A 20,333-nucleotide genomic window follows, 5' to 3' on the forward strand; every position below is an offset into this window, starting at 1 on the left:
AATTACTTTGCCAAAGATCCTATTTTATATGTGACTCAGGTAAATGTCACCTAGGAGACCACTCTTTAGGGATCTCATCGGTAGTCCTTTTCATTGAGAGTAAAATTTGTTATTTAGTTAGAGGTAGTTTTGTTCTTTCATGAGTTTGAGTACAGCTTATATTTCTTGTATGTTCGTTGTGGATATGTCTCCTGGTACTTGGAGATTTATTTCTATGATGTTGATGGTTTCTCCTGTTGAATGTATGTGCACATGGAAATTATGTCAATTATGTCAAATGAAATCTTGCTGTGTTTGGCATTTTTCATTTATTATTTTTTCTATTAAATCACATGAGTTCTTCAGACTTGTTATATCTGTGTGTGTGTGTGTGTGTGTGTGTGTGTGTATTTAGCTAAGTGCTATGTTGGTGCATTAGTAAAATTATGCATTGGGTGTATAGGGATACCGCGTTTGTGAATTTTAGGCAATGAGTTTAGAGTGAAGGCACTGAGATTTTTTTGTGTGATTCTTTTAATCTGTATGTCTATGAGAACTGTTTCTTTGTTTTTTAGAGATTTCTGTATGTTTCTTAGATATCGGTAGGTTGGAACACTTGTTAATTGTAATGTTGCTTTGGTTGAATTCTAATGTTTTGTCAATGTATTTCTTTTGTTTTATGAGTAAAATCCAACTACTATGAGATTTTATGACAATAGCAGTTTCATGTGTTAATTTTTTCTGTAATTTTCTGTAGATTTTTTTCTTCAGTTGTCACTGTCATTTTACAATGAAACCCTCTTTAACATGATAGAAGACCACCTGTATATAAATAACACTCAGTCCAAAACTGTGTATGATCAGCCTCTGAAATTAAATTCCCTTCTCTCTTTACTGGACACCATTCACTCAAGATGCCTGTCCACAACTTCCCCACACCCTAGCTCCTCTCCATCTCTCCCTCCATCTTGGAAAACACACACACACACACACACACACACACACACACACACACATACGCGCGCGATTTATTCACCACCAACGTCAAAACCACTTCCAATCAGCGCACCGCGTCCCGAACAAACATGCCACGAAACAAATGAACACTACACAGCCACAACAACCCGTAATGGCGGCGAAAACTCTACACTTGACGATCAAACGTTAAAAATGCTTGTGTAAAGACAAAAACGAAAGAAACCTCGATACAAACAGCCGGCCGGAGAGGCCGTGCGTTTCTAGGCGCTGCTGTATGGAACCGCGCGACCGCTATGGTCGCAGGTTCGAATCCTGCCTCGGGCATGGATGTGTGTGGTGTCCTTAGGTTAGTTAGGTTTAATTAGTTCTAAGTTCTAGGCGACTGATGACCTCAGAAGTTAAGTCGCATAGTGCTCAGAGCCATTTGAACCATTCGATACAAACAAAGCAAACACACCGCTACATCAAAAACTGTAAGTAACATGTTAAATAACACGATACGTAGTGATCCTCGGTCGGCAATACATAATAAACAGAAAAATAAAATAACGTTCTGCTGTTTGCAGATGACAGTGTGTGGACAGCTGCTGGAATAAAAATCCAATAGCTTCACGTAAGGTATATAAACAAATGCATATATCCGCTTTTTTCCAAATTGTACCATCAAATCAGAACCTTTAGACATATCGCAAATAATGACCCCAGAATGCCTCAACTAAATGATACCTCAGCCCTGTTGTGTATGCAAATCAACGTAAAATGATTGACAACAGTCGCTACTTTTACAAATGTAAATGTTTCGTACAGATATAAATATTTGTAGCAAAAATTTGTCTATAGGTTAACACCTAACAGAAATTCTGTAGGAGGAAAATAAGCAATCCCTTTGAAAAAAGCACAAAAAGCGCTGAAATATATCTCGGTGAAAATTAAATCATGAAGGTGTCTTTTATTCTTCTCCTATATTCTTAGCAAACACAGAAATAAGAACTGCAGCATTCACAGGATGATTACTTCCAGCAAGTGTTTACCAGCCAGGCTAGGGGTGTTGCCACTCTGTAACACAAAGGTGTACATCGCACCTGTCACGGTGACATTTCATGCACAATACTCAGATGGCGTCGCTAATGTCTGCTATCCAGCGCCGTCTGTTGGCCAGCTTTTGCACTCTTTTTTTTTTTTTAATAAAACCCCTTATCATTTCAGGCTTGTGTGTATATTTTTACCTCACTACGTACATTATTCCGTTAATTAGTGCACATTCAAAAGTTAATGAACTTTTGCATCACCCTGTACAGTATATTACATTTATTGTTGTTTACTTTAATTATTGGCAAGAAACAACCAACAATCACTGTAAAAACGACAAACATAATATAAACCTGAACAGCCGTTTTAAGATCAGCCAGTCGATTCGAATTCGAAACCGCTAACGGTACTGTACGTGTAAATAAACAGCAGTATTATTGTGGGGACAGTATATCGTGGCGACTGTACACAAAAGAGAACTGTCGCTGTCCGAGTGGAGAGGAGTGGTGTGGGGGAACAAGCCCCGCCTCTCTCTCGAAGGGCTGACATCCTACGGTCGCGTTCCGCGCTTCCACGAAATCAGGACGGAGACAGCGGTCATTGGAATTGCTGATTCCTTTTGTTGTGATGAGAGTCTCGTTCAAATCTCTTCATGCTCCAAGATTAGTCTCTTCAGTCATTGCCTCACCTCGGTTCCCACAATTCCGGAATCTGTACAGAAAATTGGAATAAAGATCAACATGAACATCACCCTTTTTATTGCTCATGAAAACCACGCATTGTATGTTGCACCACCATACAGCGAGACCTTCAGACATGGTGATCCAGACTGCTGTACACACCGGTACCTCTAATACCCAGTGGCAAGTCCTCTTGCTTAGCTGCATGCCTGTATTCGTGGCACACTATCCACAAGTTCAACAAGGCGCTGTTGGTCCAAATTGTCCCACTTCTCAACGGCGATACGGCGTAAATCCCCCAGAATGGTTGGTGGGTCACATCGTCCATAAACAGCCCTTTTCAATCTATCCCAGGCAAGTTCGATAGGCTTCATGTCTGGAAAACATGTTGGCCACTCTAGTCGAGCGATGCCGTTATCCTGAAGAAACTCATACACAAGATTTGCAAGATGGGGGCGCGAATTGTCGTTCATGAAGACGAATGCCTCACCAATATGCTCCCGTTATGGTGGCACTATCGTTCGGAGGGTGGCATTCACGTATCTTACAGCCGTTACGGCGCCTTCCATGACCACCAGCGGCGTACGTCGGCCCCGCGTAAGTCTACCCCAAAACAGCAGGGAACCTCCACCTTGCTGCACACGTTGGACAGTGTGTCTAAAGCGTCCGGTCAGACCGGGTTGCCTCCAGGCACATCTCCGACGATTGTCTTGTTGAAGGCATATGAGTCACTCATCGGTGAAGAGAAGGTGATGCCAATCCCGAGCGCTCCATTCGGCATCTTCACCGCGCTGCATGGTGTCGTGGTTTTCAAAGATGGACCTCGCCATGGACGCCGGGAGTGAAGTTGCGCATCATGTAGCCTATTGCGCACAGATTGAATCGTAACACGACGTCCTGTGACTGCACGAAAAGCATTATTCCACATGGTGGCGTTGCTGTCAGGTTTCCTCCGAGCCATAATCCGTAGGTAACTGTTATCCACTGCAGTAGTAGCTCTTGGGCGGCCTGAGCGAGGCATGTCATCGACAGTTTCTGTCTCTCTATATTTCCTCCATCTCCTCCATGTCCGAACAACATCGCTTTGGTTCACTCAGAGACGCCTGCATATCCCTTGGCCGGCCGTGGTGGCCGAACGGTCCTAGGTGCTTCCATCCGGGACCGCGTGACTGCTACGGTCGCAGGTTTGAACCCTGCCTCGGGCATGGATGTATGTGATGTCCTTAGGTTTGTTACGTTTAAGTAGTCTAAGTTCTAGAGAACTGATGACCTCAGATGTTAAGTCGAATAGTACTCAGAGCCATTAGAACCATTTGAACACTTCCCTTGTTGAGAGCCCTTCCTGGCTCAAAGTAACAATGCGGACGCCATCGTACCGCCGTATTGACCGTCTAGGCATGGTTGAACTACGGGCAACACGAGTCGTGTACCTCCTTCGTGAAGGAATGACTGGAACTGATCGGCTGTGGGGCCCCTCCTGCTAATAGGTGCTGTTCATGCATGGTTGTTTACATCTTTTGGCGGGTTTAGTGACATCTCTGAACAGTCAAAGGGTCTGTGTCTGCGGTACAATACCAACAGCCAACGTCTATCTTCAGACGTTCTGGGAACTGGGGTGATGCAAAACTTTTTTGGATGTGTATTATTTATTTTGTAATTTGTCTCATTATATATGCGGTGGTGAGATGAGCAGTATAGTTCTGTGGTGTTAGAATATCTTTCAGACTTCTTTGGATACACATCAGTGTGCAAAGAGTCCCCTAGTTATTAATTTTTTTACGTTCTCCTGATTGTCATACTTGACACAATATTATCCATTTACAGTATTTATTTCTGTGTTTTACGATGTAGTACATTCGTGACAATCTGCTGTTTATTTCTTGCTGCTTTCGTAAAGTGGAAATTTTATGGCCTGCAGTCTGTTATTCCCCGCTGTGACACAGCCGCTACGAATGCAGACCAGTCCAAAAGAAACGTATTTTCGGTAGATGACAAATGACCTTGTTAAAACACCTGTTGTTGTTATGCAGCAGAATGTTCTTCGCAAAACGCGAATGTTACTCTCGGACTTAAGCTATTTAAGAAGCAGTGGGACATGTCTGCGAGGCAAGTAAGCTATTTGTGCAGACTCGGATGCGTATGTAGTTTTCTACCCCCACCAATGTTCCACGGCCTGTTCCGCAGAGGTCGCATTGCAGAGCATCTGAACGCTTCCATTACTTAACCTTCCGATAGGCTCTTAGGAGATCAAAGGAAGTTGTTCTCCCTTCCCTCTTTCACAAAATCTCGAAGCAGAAGGTAACAGGAGTCTTGTGTGGATGAGTTACAAACTCTCTTTTGACAAAAAGTGGCGGAAGTAAGCGGGGAGAAAAGTTTGTTAAACATCAGTCATGTTCCGGAAGGTCGGACACTGTACCGTTGAGAGAGGATTAAGTAAAACTTGAGGAACCACGATACTGACACTGTGAGTTCTGTGCTGTGTAATGGAAGAAGCCCTAACAAAAGCAGTTATAACAGAAGTTTTGTTACGACGGTTGATGTCTACCACCATACGTCAGTAACATGTACTGTTACCGCTTGAGTTTAGAAATAACTCGATGATCTACAACATCGAATTCAAGATGAAGAGAGCTCAGCGTGACAGTGAAACACTACGTTCTGTTTACGTCAAATATAAATCCTAAATCCTTCTTAAGACACTTTGGCCTACGTGTTCCATTTAAAATATGATTCTGGATAGCCGGCCTTTTACAGTTCTCTCCATAGAGCTAAAAGCGTTTGCCAATCATAAACTTCCTTACATCCTGGGAAATGTGTCAAATCAGGTGATAGGCGTATGTTCCGTTCGTACATAATGTCTGAGTTCTCTTCCGACCAGCTGACTCAGTGCTCCAGTAGGACCTTCAAATGTAACATACCTACTCCTCTTGTTTCACAGCACGATATGTATTCAACTTTATGCAACGATATGTAATATTACTCTGCTCATCGTGTAAGGTGGCAATGAAAGCAGTATCCACGCCCAAAAGCGCTTCTCTGTAAGCAACGATTTGATTAATTGATAACGTTCCTATTTTTCAGTTTAATACTAAGTATTAATTACAGAAAAGATGTATAAGGTAGATTCTACAGTACCTTTTAAAAATTTTCCGTACTATTTGAATTTAATTACCGTAAGAGAGACAAACGTCCCATCTTACATTCGATTTCATATCTTGTTCATTCGTTTATTCATAAAATATGTAGAGGAGAAACGTGACGCAACGTTTTGTAGAGCAAGGCACGAGGTAGTACTGCACTGAATATCAGCCCGGGATTGCCTGTATAATCGGTTTTAACTGGACGTAGCCCTTTTCCTTCGTCATCTGTCATCAGCCACTATTTCGTAGATGGAATTTTAGCTCCTAATATTCCTTTTTTCTTTTATTGTGAGTCCAGAGAAACAATAGGTTTCTAAAAAGTATAAGGTGAAAAGAAGTGTAGGTTACACGAAAACATTTTTTTTAGAAAATGCATGAGTGAAACTTTCACTGCATTAAAAAGCTGATCTATATTTGTCGAATTCTACAGAAACCAGAGATTCATCTGTTCCTATTGTCCGCTGACGACACGCCTGGCTACTTAATAATAGGAAGAGACAAATTCTGAACTCGGTATACCGGAACCAGATCCCAAAAGCGGCCATTGCAGTATTTCCTGTACTCGATCGTCGCAAGGAAGGGAAGACGAAGATCTAGCGAGGCGCTATCGAAAAGCAATTAAGCTAGACCAAGGACATTAAGCATTTCCTAATAGGTTCTGTGTTGTGCAGGCAATAGCCTCATATCTCTTTGTTGCTGTATTTAGTGTTCTTCATTTGAGAAGCGTCGCGTCCGGGCTGACTAAAAATCAGTGCGAGTCAGCTTTAACTTAACACTGAGGAGTATTCACTTAATCAGGTAATTACAGCATGAAGTTAAAATAAAATATGAGGAAGAATTAATAGCCCTAAACATGGAGATCAGTATAAACGGATACAGCTCGGAATAGAGACTGAAGCAATTTATGGTGGCCCCTTCATGGTTTTCTTTAAATGTTCTGTAATTTTTCTTGTCACCCCCCCCCACCCCCGCCCTTACCTCCGCGGGTAGTTTGGTTCCACTGCGTGTTAAAATGATCTGTATGAAATTTGGTCTCTATAGGAATTGGGAAAGAGTTGTGCTTGGACCTTCAACTTGGAAAAATTCAGTAAAAAGAAGAAATCTGCCAGCTTCACGTAATTTTATTTCTCAGTGAATAATTCATTCACTACTTACTGTGCAAACCTACAAACATTGTTAACTTTAACTGAATGCACTTGCAGTTCAGAGATACCGTTCGTGACGTGTGTAACGCGAGGTTTCATGGTGCTCTACACTCATAAACAGGAGGCAAGATAGAGCCGAGGCGTTCATTTTTATTGTAGAAATGAGATCACCTAATACTCTCTGTTGTGTGCCCTGTGTCAGTCAAAGGCCATTTTCCAGCAAAAACTTTTGTTAACAGCGATATTTACATAAAACGTACATAAAAACACAAAACACAGTATTTATAAGTAATGTTTAATCTGGCAGACATACACCCACCTACCTCTGCATGACTAAGCATTATTTATAAATTTATTTTTTGCCATGTTTTTGGCATCCAGTCATAAATTTCATTTGCTGTCCCATCTCACAGTACGTCCGTTTCTAAGCGTAAGTGCGGTACTTAGTCAAATGCTTTTCAAAAGTCAAGAAGTACTGTACAAGCCTGATTACCTTCATCCGTGGTTTCTGGATGTCAAGTGAGAAATGTGCCTGTTGCGATTCGTATGGACGATGTCTTGCGCTTCAATCTCCGAGCTTTTATCCGTTAACACCTCCACTAGAAATAGTTTCGCTTGTACGAGGGCCCGTCAGACAGTGATGCCTCCTATTACCCTTTTAATTTCCATGAAAAGTGAATGTCACACATACGCAGTACAACAACTACAACATTCACAGTTAAACAGCCAGTTTTCAGTAGAATCACCATCTTTGTCCACAGGTCGCAGCACCCAGACCCCCCCCTCCCCCCCCCCCCCCCAAGAAGATTAGCATCTCATCCGAATGGCAGTGAAAGACAGATCTGCGTCCTCCTTGGCTCCGGCGCAACACTGGAACAGTGGAACACATCGTATAATGTCAAGGGTGACAGTCCGTCGCCGTTTATTATGGCCTGGGTTACGTGCTCGTCGTCCACTTCTCCGCCTTCCTTTGACGAATGTGCAGAAACACGTTAGGCGGCAGTGGTATATGGAACAACCTCATTGGGGACAGGAATGGCACCACATAGTGTTTTCGGACGAATCCAGGTTCTGTGTTTGAAAATAATGGCCGCATTTCGTTGCAGACAGGGGTAGCGGCATCACTGCATTCACACTAGAGATACAGCGCCAACTCGAGGCCTTATGGTGTGGGATACTATTAAGTACAACCGCAAAGCACAGCTGATGTATGTCCAGGGTAATGTGGCCAGCGTGACCTACGTGAATGACATCCTGAGACCCGTAGTCACACCCTCTCTGCACAAAACCCAGACGCCATTTTCCAGCAAGAGAGTGCACGACCACATGTTGCTGCATGAACGCGTGGCTTCTTGGTGTCACAGGATGTCAAACTTTTGCCCTGTCCCACCAGATCACTAGAAATGCGTGGGGTATGGTGGAAAGAAGGGTGTAGTGCTGTGACAACGCCAACCACCACAGATTAACTTTGGAACCAGGTGAATGCAGCATGAATGGCTACACCACAGGACGCCATTCGCACCTTATACTTGTCAACGCCATCATGCATGGAACAAGTTATCGGGGCCAATGGCGGACCCTGTGCATGCTACAGACACATGCTGAACCGAGGTGCCTCAAACACTAATCATTTTTGCAGAAAATGCTAGTCTTCATCTCCTGTGAATATGAACGTCCCATCTCTAGTTGTTCAAGGTGTACTGTTTTTTTCTGAATATGAGTGTTGTAAGTATAAGGCACCATATTACATAGAGATCACCAGTGCAATGATGACAAAGCAGAAGTGTACATGATGTTAGGTGTAAAGTACTATGCTAAGCAAAAATTAGTAATGTTGATCGATAAAGTGCTGTAAAAACACAAATGAAACGTAAAACCAATAAGAGCAAAATGTCGCAAGATATAAAATAACAAATATTAAAAAACATGAATAGTGTCATTATCAGTCATAAAACTAAAGATACAATAGCATAAAATAGTTGAAAAGGAAGTGAGAAGCGGAATAAATACATGATATAATTAAAATTGGAAATATAAAGTAAGAAATATTCATTTTTGAGATTTAAAAATAAGACAGCAGAAACATTGTAAGTCATCCGGATTATACGGACCTTACATGAGCTTGATCTATAATGACAGGACGATACAGTATGAGATCCTCAGAAAATAGTAATTATATAAACAAAAGGCAATTGCAGTTCAATTAATCTTACGTACCGAAAATTAACAAAACAATCTCTACCCATATGGACTGCCATGAACAAACAAGTGAAATGCATTTTGGAGACGAACTGAGCACGTGGTTAATGATGCAAAACTCCCATCTAGCAAAGGAACGGCGAGCTTCATCACAGAAGGGATAAGGCCAGAACAATACATTATTCTTTTTAATGTAAGTAAGTCCGGGACCGAGGGTAAGTGGCTGCACATCATTAACAGGGCTAAGCTGTGACCCAGCCAGAAGTATAAAAATGTATTCACCTCTAGTGACATGGTGATTGGCTGAAGCCATATTTGACGATGCAGATATGACACAGAGGAGAGATCCCCATTATATAAAAACATTTTGAGACCTAAAATTTCTCTCTCTCTCTCTCTCTCTCTCTCTCTCTCTCTCTCTCTCTCGTCTCATAGTGGACTGCACAGGTGTGTGGAAGTAAGTGAGGGTGCTGAGAGCTTTGCTTTCTACGAAGTGAGGATGATATGCTTCATGTATCATGGCAGCAGGTAGCAAAGCAGTAGTTAATTATTCCTGCAGGAATTTTTGTGGGCATTAAAATTTTCCAAGTTTATTCGAACCCATAGTGAGTGTGCAATAGCCATTATTTCGATTAGGGAAAGATTACCGTTCTACGGAATGCAGGAAAGTTGCGACTGAGTGAATTTAGTCAAAGCCAAAGTAGGGAATCAGCATTTCAGATCCAGCACGGAGACAACGGCGTTGCAGATGCCACTTGGTAAAGTACCCTTGTGCATTAAGCCACAGTAAATGTTCAGTTTAGATTTTGCTCACTCCAACTTGTATATGCTCTGACCATTGAATATCAAAAGATAGGATACTAACCTACCCTCACATTGAGTATGAGTTTTTGCATTGGTTCAAATGTAAATTTAGTCTCCACCAACACAGTGCATTGACCAGCTACAACAATGTAGATTCAAATGAGCTAATCGGGATTTTTAATAATCATTCCTTCCTGTGATAAAAAATTTTCATGTGTAGAGATAACGATTTTAATAATCGTCATTTCAATGTGTTCAAGAATTAAATATTTTGTTATTGAGTGTCAAAAGTAATTGAACATGATTGTTGCTTATCACTTGACCCCTGAAAGCAACAGCTGATAAATTATATGTAGAATACAAAAGGGAATAGCTGTGTTGTCTTTCAAGAATAGACCTCAAACTTTCACTTTTATTAATTCATGCATTCTAGGTACGTGACAGCAGCATTTCTAATGATTTTTGTTACGATCCACACCTGATATTAGCTGCTTTACAGGGCCAGGGTCATATTTATTTAGAATGTCTATTTGACACTCTGGGCTTGAAAAAACAGTTCAGATGTTTTGTCCACTCACTGGTAAGCTAAGTTTGCACACATCAGTACACTCGCTGTGCAGATACAAAGGTTGGACGTACGACAGTATTCTATACTAAGTTAGCGAGCAAAAGTATTCCATACTAAGTTACCGAAGAGTTCAAAAAACTATCTTTCAAGGTATTCAGTATATGTAATTTGAGATACTGCTTTATATAGCAGACATTCACGTGATGTTATGTAACTTTTTTGTTAATCTTTGTACAGTTGTTTTATATGTACATTATTTGTAACAATGCTTTTTACATACTGTATGTCTAATTGGCTGTTACTGATGTAATGTGATAAGTGGTGACCGGCGCATGCAGTACTTAAACTGCAGCCTCTCTACCCTGAGCAGCAGATGAATTTCATGTATCCATGTTATATGCCCCATTCGCCGCCTCCGGCTACCATCATAGGAATAACTTATTTTAAATTTGGTCATATTTTACATATCTTATATTAACTGTTATTATTAGATTTGCTAAATCAATATAATACTTTCATTTCAGTGCATATCGTCTGGAAATTGGTTGGCATATTTAATAGATGTTCTATTGTGATCGAGTCAGTTTTAATTTTAGTTCTAAAAAGTTCTTAGAGTGATTTGAACATATGGAAGTCTGACAGATGATCTGGTCGATGCGCTGGATGTTGTGTGAAGTCACTGCAGCCGCTGGCAGGTAGCTTCATATCGCATAGGCCCAACTTTCGTTTCCCTTCATCATCTCTATGGCAATGTCAAACTGTGTTGGCATCCACTGTAACATCATTCTTCAGCCTTTCATGAATGCGACTGGGCGTTTCACTTGCTGCAGCAGGAAATTCAATTACAGAAAGGTGTCTTACATGTACATCCAAGTGGGCCATTTTGAAAACTTATGCAGTGCTGCCATCCGTAGATTTAAAACGCTGTTACTAGAGTAGGCTGTAGAATGATGTTTGCGGTAGTGCACCTAATTTGATTATTACACGACCACCTCAGTGATAAAAAGATAAAAGGAAATACGAGGCATTACTATATAATTGGTATTTACACATACGTTACTGATCTTGTTACCTTGCTTATTAAGCCATTCTCGTGTATAAAACTATCCGCCTTGCTTTCCACATCCGTTTACATTTCCCCCACACGGTTTCTTTAGCATCTCATCAAATTTGTATCTCTCCTCTCTAACATTAAATATCTTCTAACAACCAACACCACCAGCAAAACCGATTCCAATAATCCTATTGATTCCCCTCTAACTTCCAATCTTTGTACACTACCACATATCTGCCATACATTCCACTACTTACACCTGCACATCATACATTCTCTCACAACGAAATTTCAACTTTATCCCTCTCCCAGACAATGAAACCAATCCCGACATTTACTCATTCAACCAATTATAAATCCATCCTATTAATACCACTTCTTCAGGGCTCCCTTTCCCTTCTCCTCTCCATCTTTCCCTACCTCTTTCTTCTCTTCCTCCCTATCTTTTAATACCCCCTTTTCTCCTTCATATTGTGGCCTTACTGACGCCCCGACTACCCCCTTCCTGTGTCCCTAGCATCTACTCCTCCATCGATATTACCTATCAGTCCTTCACCCTTCCATTTTTCCCCAAAAACAACAAACCATATTTCCCAGGACAGTTCCATCAACGTTTGTGTCAGTGCAGAGCTTCATTTTTAAGATCGGTGTTTTGCATCGTGTTTTAAACGCATTCAATTTGTTTTCGTTTTACCTTTGCGTATTCCCGTTTTAACTAACAATGAAGACAAATTAAATTTATATGAAACCTCTCACAAATTCGTCTTTGCAGCTTTTATAATTGCTTGTGCACCGGGTGATTCAGCGCCCTCGCCCCCCCCCCCCCCACTCCTCTCGGTCTGCACAACCCGCAATGTTATAGCTAGACTCTAAAAAACACTCGTGACATTTTCATATTCTCTCATTAGCTATGCGCAAACTATTAGTTCTACACAAAAAATGAACAGAATCCTTTCGCAGCAAATTCTATGTGGTTAAAATTCGTACTCGGATACGTTTTCGTTAGATGCCGTAGTTTTCTAGTTACTCCAGACTAATGTACAAAAGTGACTTTAGAACGTAGCCCCACTCCCACTCTCAGCCCCCACCGGTCAGCATTTCTAGTACGTAGTTCATCGCACTCCGCCCTGCGAGTGTATAAGTATTTACGACTGCATGAATTATTTCCCACATTCCAGCTGTTTTTGTCTTTACCGACTGACCTTATTATGCCACAGGCTTAGTCTGGCACTTAAAAGTTGTAAAAGTGGCGTTTCTGTAAATTTTGAGAAACAGTTTCCCGAATTTTTAACAGTGTAAAATAAACAATAACATTGTTGTATTCGTCAGGCCTTTTGACTACGGAAGTACTGTGCTTGTAACGGTTAAGTTTGTCTCGAATTGTTAACATAATTAGTTTTAGATTATCGTTTACAAGAGCCGTTTTTTGTTCATTGCCCTCATGGCCACGTTTAAATTAGTAATGTAGATGGTGTAATAGCCCAATGAGCAGAGACCAAAAGCGGTCGAATATCGGGAATTTTTATATGTCCATTCTTTTGATTAAATGTTTGTGGGGCTTCGGCTGTTCACTCATGTAATAAAATGAAAGACAGGCAGCCTTCCTTTCGATGTTAAGCCCAGAGGGTGGTGTTCTGAGTCACGGAAACTGGTTGCTGTATAATAAATAACATCAAAAGGACGACTGGGGTGTTTCATTTCATTACAATATCGTGAATAGATCGTGTAAACGGAAATTTTTGTACAGCGGTAGGAGGGAGTGCCACGAACAAAATACTAGAAATCCTGACTTGTGAGGAATGAGTGTGAGGTCAACGCGTCTTTGAAGGTGACTTTTGAACGTTTTTATGGAACAACTTGAAAACTCTGGCATCCAACTACGTTAAATTTCCTACAAAAAAGTCCAGCTCATTTTTTTCTGTAGACGAAAAGCTTGCGTGTAGCGAGCGAGAGAATATGAAAATATCGCGCGTGGTTTTTGAAGGGCAGCTGTAACACTGCGGGTTGTGTAAAGCGACAGCGTTAGGGGCATCTCAGTTACCCTGTACATCTCTCCTTTGAATTTATCGTGTATTTCGTCTTTATGTATGTTACTTGTCCTTTGGCTGAAAATCGGGTTCTTGTGCCTCTGATAGCCCTTCCCCAGGTCATAGGGAACGAGGGAGATGAATTAACAATAAAAAAAATTCGCTTGTAATTCGATTTGGGTCATAAAAAGCTCCAAAATCGGGATGTTAAATGTAAGGAGCCTACTCCTTGTGTGGGGAGGATGTGGCACACAACCCTCAAATAACTATTCATTGTTACCTCCCCACTTTGGAGGTGCAAAAACAAGCTAAAATCTTCGAGAGACGTTGTGTGGAGTGGTTCGTGTCATATCAGTTGAGAGAGAATGTTCTGTACTCACCTGCACGAGGTCTCCGTGACTGTGGCCGTTGGCGGTGAAGGTGAGGTGGCAGAGGAAGGGCAGCCGCTCCTCCCGGGGACGGTGGACGTCCAGCTCGTACGTATGGCCCAGCTCGCCGTAGAAAGTCCGGTTGCACGCTGCAACAACACATCACACTCTGCAAATGTGCTCCACATAAAATATCAACTACGCAGCGTTACAAGAACAAGGGTGTTCAGTAAATAATGTAGAATATTTTTCTGTCGTCCGCAGCCCGTGATCTAGTGGTTAGCGTTGGTGCCTGTGGATCACGGTTCCGGGTTCGATTTCCGGCCGCGTTGGCGATTTTGTCCTCCTGAGAACTGTGTGTTTGTGTTGTCCTCATCACATCCCGTCATCATTCGGGAAAACAGCGAGAATGGACAGGGAAAAGTTTGGAAATTTTTACAGACTCTGACAACCACGCCTTTCAGTACACCACAAAAATCATCACCCCATTTTTTATCGGCCGATACCGGTTTAAAAAAATGTGGAATTTGTTGTTCGACATCGCGAAATATTCCCGCATCAGTCAGGATAATTTCAGGAAGTTACGTTAGGTGGCGGCGCTAAACGTAACCTTGGAAATGGCGTCTGTAACAGAGGTACGATCCAGCTAAAGAGTTGGCATTTAGTTTCCTTTGAAGGAAAGCAAGAGACTCGCAGATACTCATAGGCGCTAGCACGGAGTCTTCAGAGGCCTGGCAGTGGACAAAAGCAAGGTGAGTCTTTAGGTCCTACCTCCCATGTGTTGGCTGCCCGCAATATCCTATGAATCCTGCAGTGTTGGTACGTGCGGACACTCTCATTCGAGTTGAATGACGGATCACAGTCAAGCCCCTTGCCGCTCAACTGGACTTCTCTGTTGGTAGTACTGACACTCTCGTCCGCCAGTCGTGCAACTCAAAAGTATGTACTCGCTTGGTTCCTCGCCGCCTAATGAAAGATCACAAACAACAACAAAGGAGCATTTGTATGGAATTGCTTGCGCTTTACCAGGCTTATGACAATATTTTGTCGATCAAAATCACAGGCGATGAAACATCGGTTCATCACTTCGCACCGGAAGCAAAACGCAATCCATGTAGTGCCACCACACCACATCTACATCTGCGTGATTACTCGGCTATTCACAATAAAGCGCCTGGGAGAGGGTTCAATGAACCACCCTCAAGCTGTCTCCGACGTTCCACTCTCGAACGATGCTCGGAAGAAACGGGCACTTAAATTTTTCTGTGCGAGCCCTGATTTCTCTTACTTTATCGTGATGATCATTTCTCCCTGTGTAGGTGGGTGCCAAAGGAATGTTTTCGCAATCGGAGGAGAAAACTGGTAATTGAAATTTCATGAGAAGATCCTGTCGCAAAGAAAAACGCCTTTGTTTTAATTATTACCACCCCAATTCACGTATTATGTCTGTGGCACTATCGCCCTATTTCGCGGTAATAGAAAACGAGCCACCCTTCTTTGTACTTTTTCGATGTCATCCGTCAGTCCCACCTGATGCGGATATCACACCGCACAGCAATACTCCAGAATATGGCGGACAAGCGTGATGTAAGCAGTCTCTTTTGTAGGTCTTTTGCACCTTTTAAGTGTTCTGCCAATGCAGTCTTTGGTTTCATCTACCCACAACATTATCTAGGTCATCGTTCCAATTTAGGCTATTTGTAATTGTAATCCCTAAGTATTTAGTTGAATTTACAGCCTTAAGATTCGTGTGACTTACCGCGTGGTCGAAATTTAGTGGATTTCTTTTAGTACTCATGTGAATAACTTCACATTTCCTTTATTCGCGGTCAATTGCCACTTTTGCACCATGCAAATATCATATCTAAATTATTTTGCAAATCGTTTTGGTCATCTGATGACTTTGCAAGGCAGTTAATGACAGCATGATCTGCAAACTATCTCAGACGACTACTGAGATTGTCTCCTGAATCGTTAATATAGATCCGGATCAGTAGAGGGCTTATAAGACTTCCTTGGGGAAAGCCGGATTTTACTTCTGTTTCACTCCGAAGAAAAAGTTTAAAGTTACACCCTCTGCCAGTAATGTCACGATGACGGTCTTCTGGTACGCTGAAGGGATTATTCTGTTTCAGGTCCTCCCTCGTGGTGCAACGATCAGCTCTGAAGTGTATTGTGGTACGCTCAGGAAATTGAAGAAACCATTTCAACGTGTTCGTCGCAACAAAAATGCAACCGAACTTATCCTTCTCCTCGACAAGGCAAGGCATCACGGAATTCTACGTACCCGGGAGGACCTCAGTAAACTTCACTTGACTGTTCTTCCTCGTTCACCCTACGGACCAGATCTTGCACATTGCGCCTTCCATCTGTCTGGCCCAATGAAAGATGCACTCCGTGAGAAGCTGTATGTGGATGATGAGGAGGTTATTGATGCAACACGGCTTTGCCTCCGAAGTCGACCAGTAGATAGGTACCATGTACGCACACGGGCCCTCCCAGTAAGGCAGCGTAAGATTGTTGTATTGAACGTAAATTACGTTAAAACTAAAGTTTTATGGCCAAAAGAGCGAGGAATAATATGGTGAACTGGTATTCTGACTAAACCCAACCTGATTTCAGAAAAAAATTGTTACATAACCTATTGAACGTCCCTCGTATATAAGGCTGTCATAAACCTGAAGTTTGGTTTGGAGAGCACTGTGCTTCACTAAGTACGACTCTATTGAAGGTCGCTGTAAATGGTCCAAAGGTTCAACGTCGACTCTGAAGCACGTTAAAACTCAGCTTTTTCACATGGAGGAACAATGATAGACGTGAAATAAGTGATTTGTGCCAGACATAATTCGGGGGACTGACAGGGAGTCAAACCCAAGTCCATTTCATTCGATGGACCACCTAGTCACATGTGCGACAAGTAAGTAACGAAAACTCAATATTTAAGACAGTGTACTGAGGCAATGAGGAGAATAAACTCTATTTCCATCCATATGAACTGCAAGAAAGTCCTCATTAAATCATTTATAGTATCGTGGTACAGTTATTTCAATTGCAAAGTTATCAGTGTCAACTTCGCTTTTTCAAATGAGACTAAAGTGCAGGGTGTTTCTAAAAATCTCATCCTATTTCACATGACAGTATCTTCTGTGTGAATAAAAGAAGAAAAATGGGATACATTTAAAGGTAGGGGAGAGCGGGGACAGAAGTAGCAGAGAGGAAAAGTAACATTGTGGAAACCTTCAAGAACATACATTGTTTGAATCACGGGATTTTATGCGAACTTCGTGGGAGAGGTAAATGCTGTCAATGGTTTTATTACTTATATAGATCGTGCTCTTTAGGGGAGTCCTCAAGCCAGGCCAGACGAATTCACCCTGGGTGAGGTTTCGTGAGCCAAGCACCCATTCTGCAAGGATTCTTTGAGTCATGATTCTCACTCAATAGCTGTCTCAATGACGTTGCTGCCATTCACGTCTGACTTCATGAACCTGGGAGATGGCAACTGTTGACTTAGAGTGTTTGTGGCCGCCTCGCTAAAGAGATTGTGACTCTGTCATAGTGGCAGACTTGTGGACTTGTAAATATATTCCTGTGTAACCTTTAAATGGGTACACACCGGACTTATTGTTAGACAATTTTGCTCCCTACGGCACTTAAAATTACATTCAGTTTTTAATTTAGTCTGAGCCTGCTTTGGGAATTTCACAGAGTATGTGTTTAATAAACTTAGACTTCAGTGACAATCTAACCGCCCTTCAGCTGCCAGAAGTACTGTTCTATTTCAGAAAGTGACTTACTTTACGTTTTGGTTCAACCCTCGTCAGAGTGGATGTGTTATTGATCTTTGATAAACAATTTCAGTTATAGCTAACTGGCTATTTTTTGTGCCTCGTCAGTGCCCTTATCACTGTTTTTATTACGTCATATCACCGACCTAGGTTCGTAGGTATACTCCGTGCTATATGGGGATACTATCAGCAAAATATGTGCAAATAGTTACAGCAAAGAGGCAATAAATTAAAACTTCATGCCTGATGGTGACGTTCTAGTTCATGAAAAGCGAAAATATAAAAAGCAATGAACTTTAATCCGTTCATTACGTTTTGTGGGGGAAGGTGGGGGAGCACCGCGAGAAAAATTTTCGAAGACGTTTGAAATTATGTTAACAGTTTATTGGAGGTCCGCAAGTGCTCTCATTCTCAATTACCGGGTAGTTGGGTAGTTAAAATATGTTATGATTTTCGTATTATTTCATTTGCATTTACTTTAACAATTTCTCATTGTTTGCAAACCTTTCCGTCGATATCTTACGACGGCGCTGTTACTTTGGTTTTGCCTCCTGCTGAATCGGGGGCTCGTGGGAGCGGTTGCGAAATCACGCGGAACCGTTCCGCGCGACAGCCTGTGTAACGAGCCCGGCGACGTTCCTAGGTGACAGTGATTGCAGCCGAGAGCTTAAGGGATTCTCCGGCTGTCGCGGAGTCGGTCGCCGCTCTCTTCCTCTGCAGTTCAGGAAGCGCCTCAGTCCAAGTGAGTGGCGGCACCTACTGCGAAATCTCCCTCAATACTCTTCCGCTGTCTCAAACCGCTAGCAATGGTGAATTTTTGTGAACTAAGGGGGCTATACTTAGCCGTAAGCATTGAGCGACATATATTTCAAGAAGTTTCAAGTACATCAAAATACTTATGAAACATTTTTATTATTATTATTATTACTGCTTTCAATGTCTGTGCCCGGATTTTCTCTTACATAATTAATGACCAATAACTGCATATGGAGAAATTATCATCTTAATAAAACTAGAGAAATCAGAACTACTAAGCAAAGGTGTAAGTGCTCTGTTTTCCTGCACTCTGTTTGAGAGTGCAATGGTAGATAAATAGCTCGAAGCTGGTTCGATGAACCCTCTGCTGGACACTTCATTGTGAATTGCAGAGTAGTGATGTAGCTGTAGATGCTTCATATAACCATCTTCAGATCGTCCAACCCGTAAAGAAGCATTGAATATGCAATATAAACTGTCATCATCAACTGTAATCATACAATTACACGAATTCGTATTGTGTCCGTCGAGATTGTGATGTTAGTTTTGAGGTGTCGTGGCAGGGAGTTTGGGCTTCTGGCATTTTACCTGTTTTCATCAATTTGTGGGAATTTTGTAAAGATGACTTTCTTGTACAATATTGTAACTGTTACATATACTGTTCTTACTCTAATAGCTCCTGTACAAATGCAAATAATAGGATTCTGATGGAGTTTTTACTAATTCAACCGGCCATTCGTCTTTTTTTTATTTTATTTTTTTTAACCGTCATCTTGCGAGATTATGGTTTACGACCTCGCTCGCTCACGATGAAGTTTGACACTACATCAGGGCATTGTTTTGTTGGCTCACAATAACGAATGAATATAATCCTATGACTACAGCTAATTATGACAGTTTTTACTGCATGTTCGCCGCTTTTTTTCTACTGTTACACGATGTGTAGATACAAGATGTACAACTTTGCTTCCGCCGTTTTTTCCCCAACATTTGAGGCTTTAATGAAACAAATTGGTTACACATGTATCATTCAACGTATTTTCCATCGCTGGCCACTACTTTCTCCCATCTTTCTGGAAGTGTACGAATCCCGTGTCGAAAAAATTGTTCATCTTTTGAAGCGATCCACGAATCGATCCAATTTGTGACTTCTTCATGAGATCGGGAGTGTTGGTCAGCCAGGCCATTGATCTAAAAAGGTCATAGTCAGAGGGAGAAATGTCTGGAGAATACGGCGGATGGGGTAGAACGTCCCATTTCGACGTTTCCAAGTACGTTTTGACCTCTTTTGGAACGTGGGTTCGAGCGTTGTCGTGCTGCAAAATCACTTTATCGTGCCTCTCGCTGTATTGCGACCGTTTGTCTTTCTTTTACTGCTCTGCTCAAACGCATTAATTACGTTCGATAACGAGCACCTATGATTGTTTCACTTGGTTTTAACACCTCACAGCACACGACACCGAGCTGGTCCCACCAAATGCAGAGCATGATTTTGGAGCCGTGATTATTCAGTTTGGCCGTCGACATGCAAGCATGCCCGGAACATCCCCATTATGTTTTGTGTTTAGGGTTACCGCAATAAACCCATTTTTCGTCCACGGTCACAATGTGACGCAGAAATACCTTCCGTTTTTGCCTCTGAAGCAACTGTTCACAAACACACAAACGCCGTTCAACATCTCTTGGTTTCAGTTCACAGGACCCAAGTTCCTTTTTTCTGAATCATCCCCATAGCCTTGAGACGTTTTGAAATGGCTTACTGTGTCACTCCCACTAATCGTGCCAATTCGTCTTGAGTTTGACACGAGTCTTCACTCA

At 41.9% G+C, this 20,333-nt stretch overlaps 1 protein-coding gene across 1 annotated transcript in view; it reads right to left on the minus strand.

Annotated features, from left to right (window-relative positions):
* The window catches only part of LOC126176565 (uncharacterized), a 469,138-nt gene that overhangs the window by 281,710 nt on the left and 167,095 nt on the right, over nucleotides 1-20,333 (minus strand). Inside the window, exon 3 of the mRNA XM_049923725.1 lies at nucleotides 13,984-14,120. Coding sequence (XP_049779682.1) covers nucleotides 13,984-14,120 — 137 coding nt within the window. The remainder of the gene's footprint in view (nucleotides 1-13,983; nucleotides 14,121-20,333) is intronic.

Source organism: Schistocerca cancellata, chromosome 3 (assembly GCF_023864275.1).
Source record: "Schistocerca cancellata isolate TAMUIC-IGC-003103 chromosome 3, iqSchCanc2.1, whole genome shotgun sequence".
Lineage (NCBI taxonomy): Eukaryota > Metazoa > Arthropoda > Insecta > Orthoptera > Acrididae > Schistocerca > Schistocerca cancellata.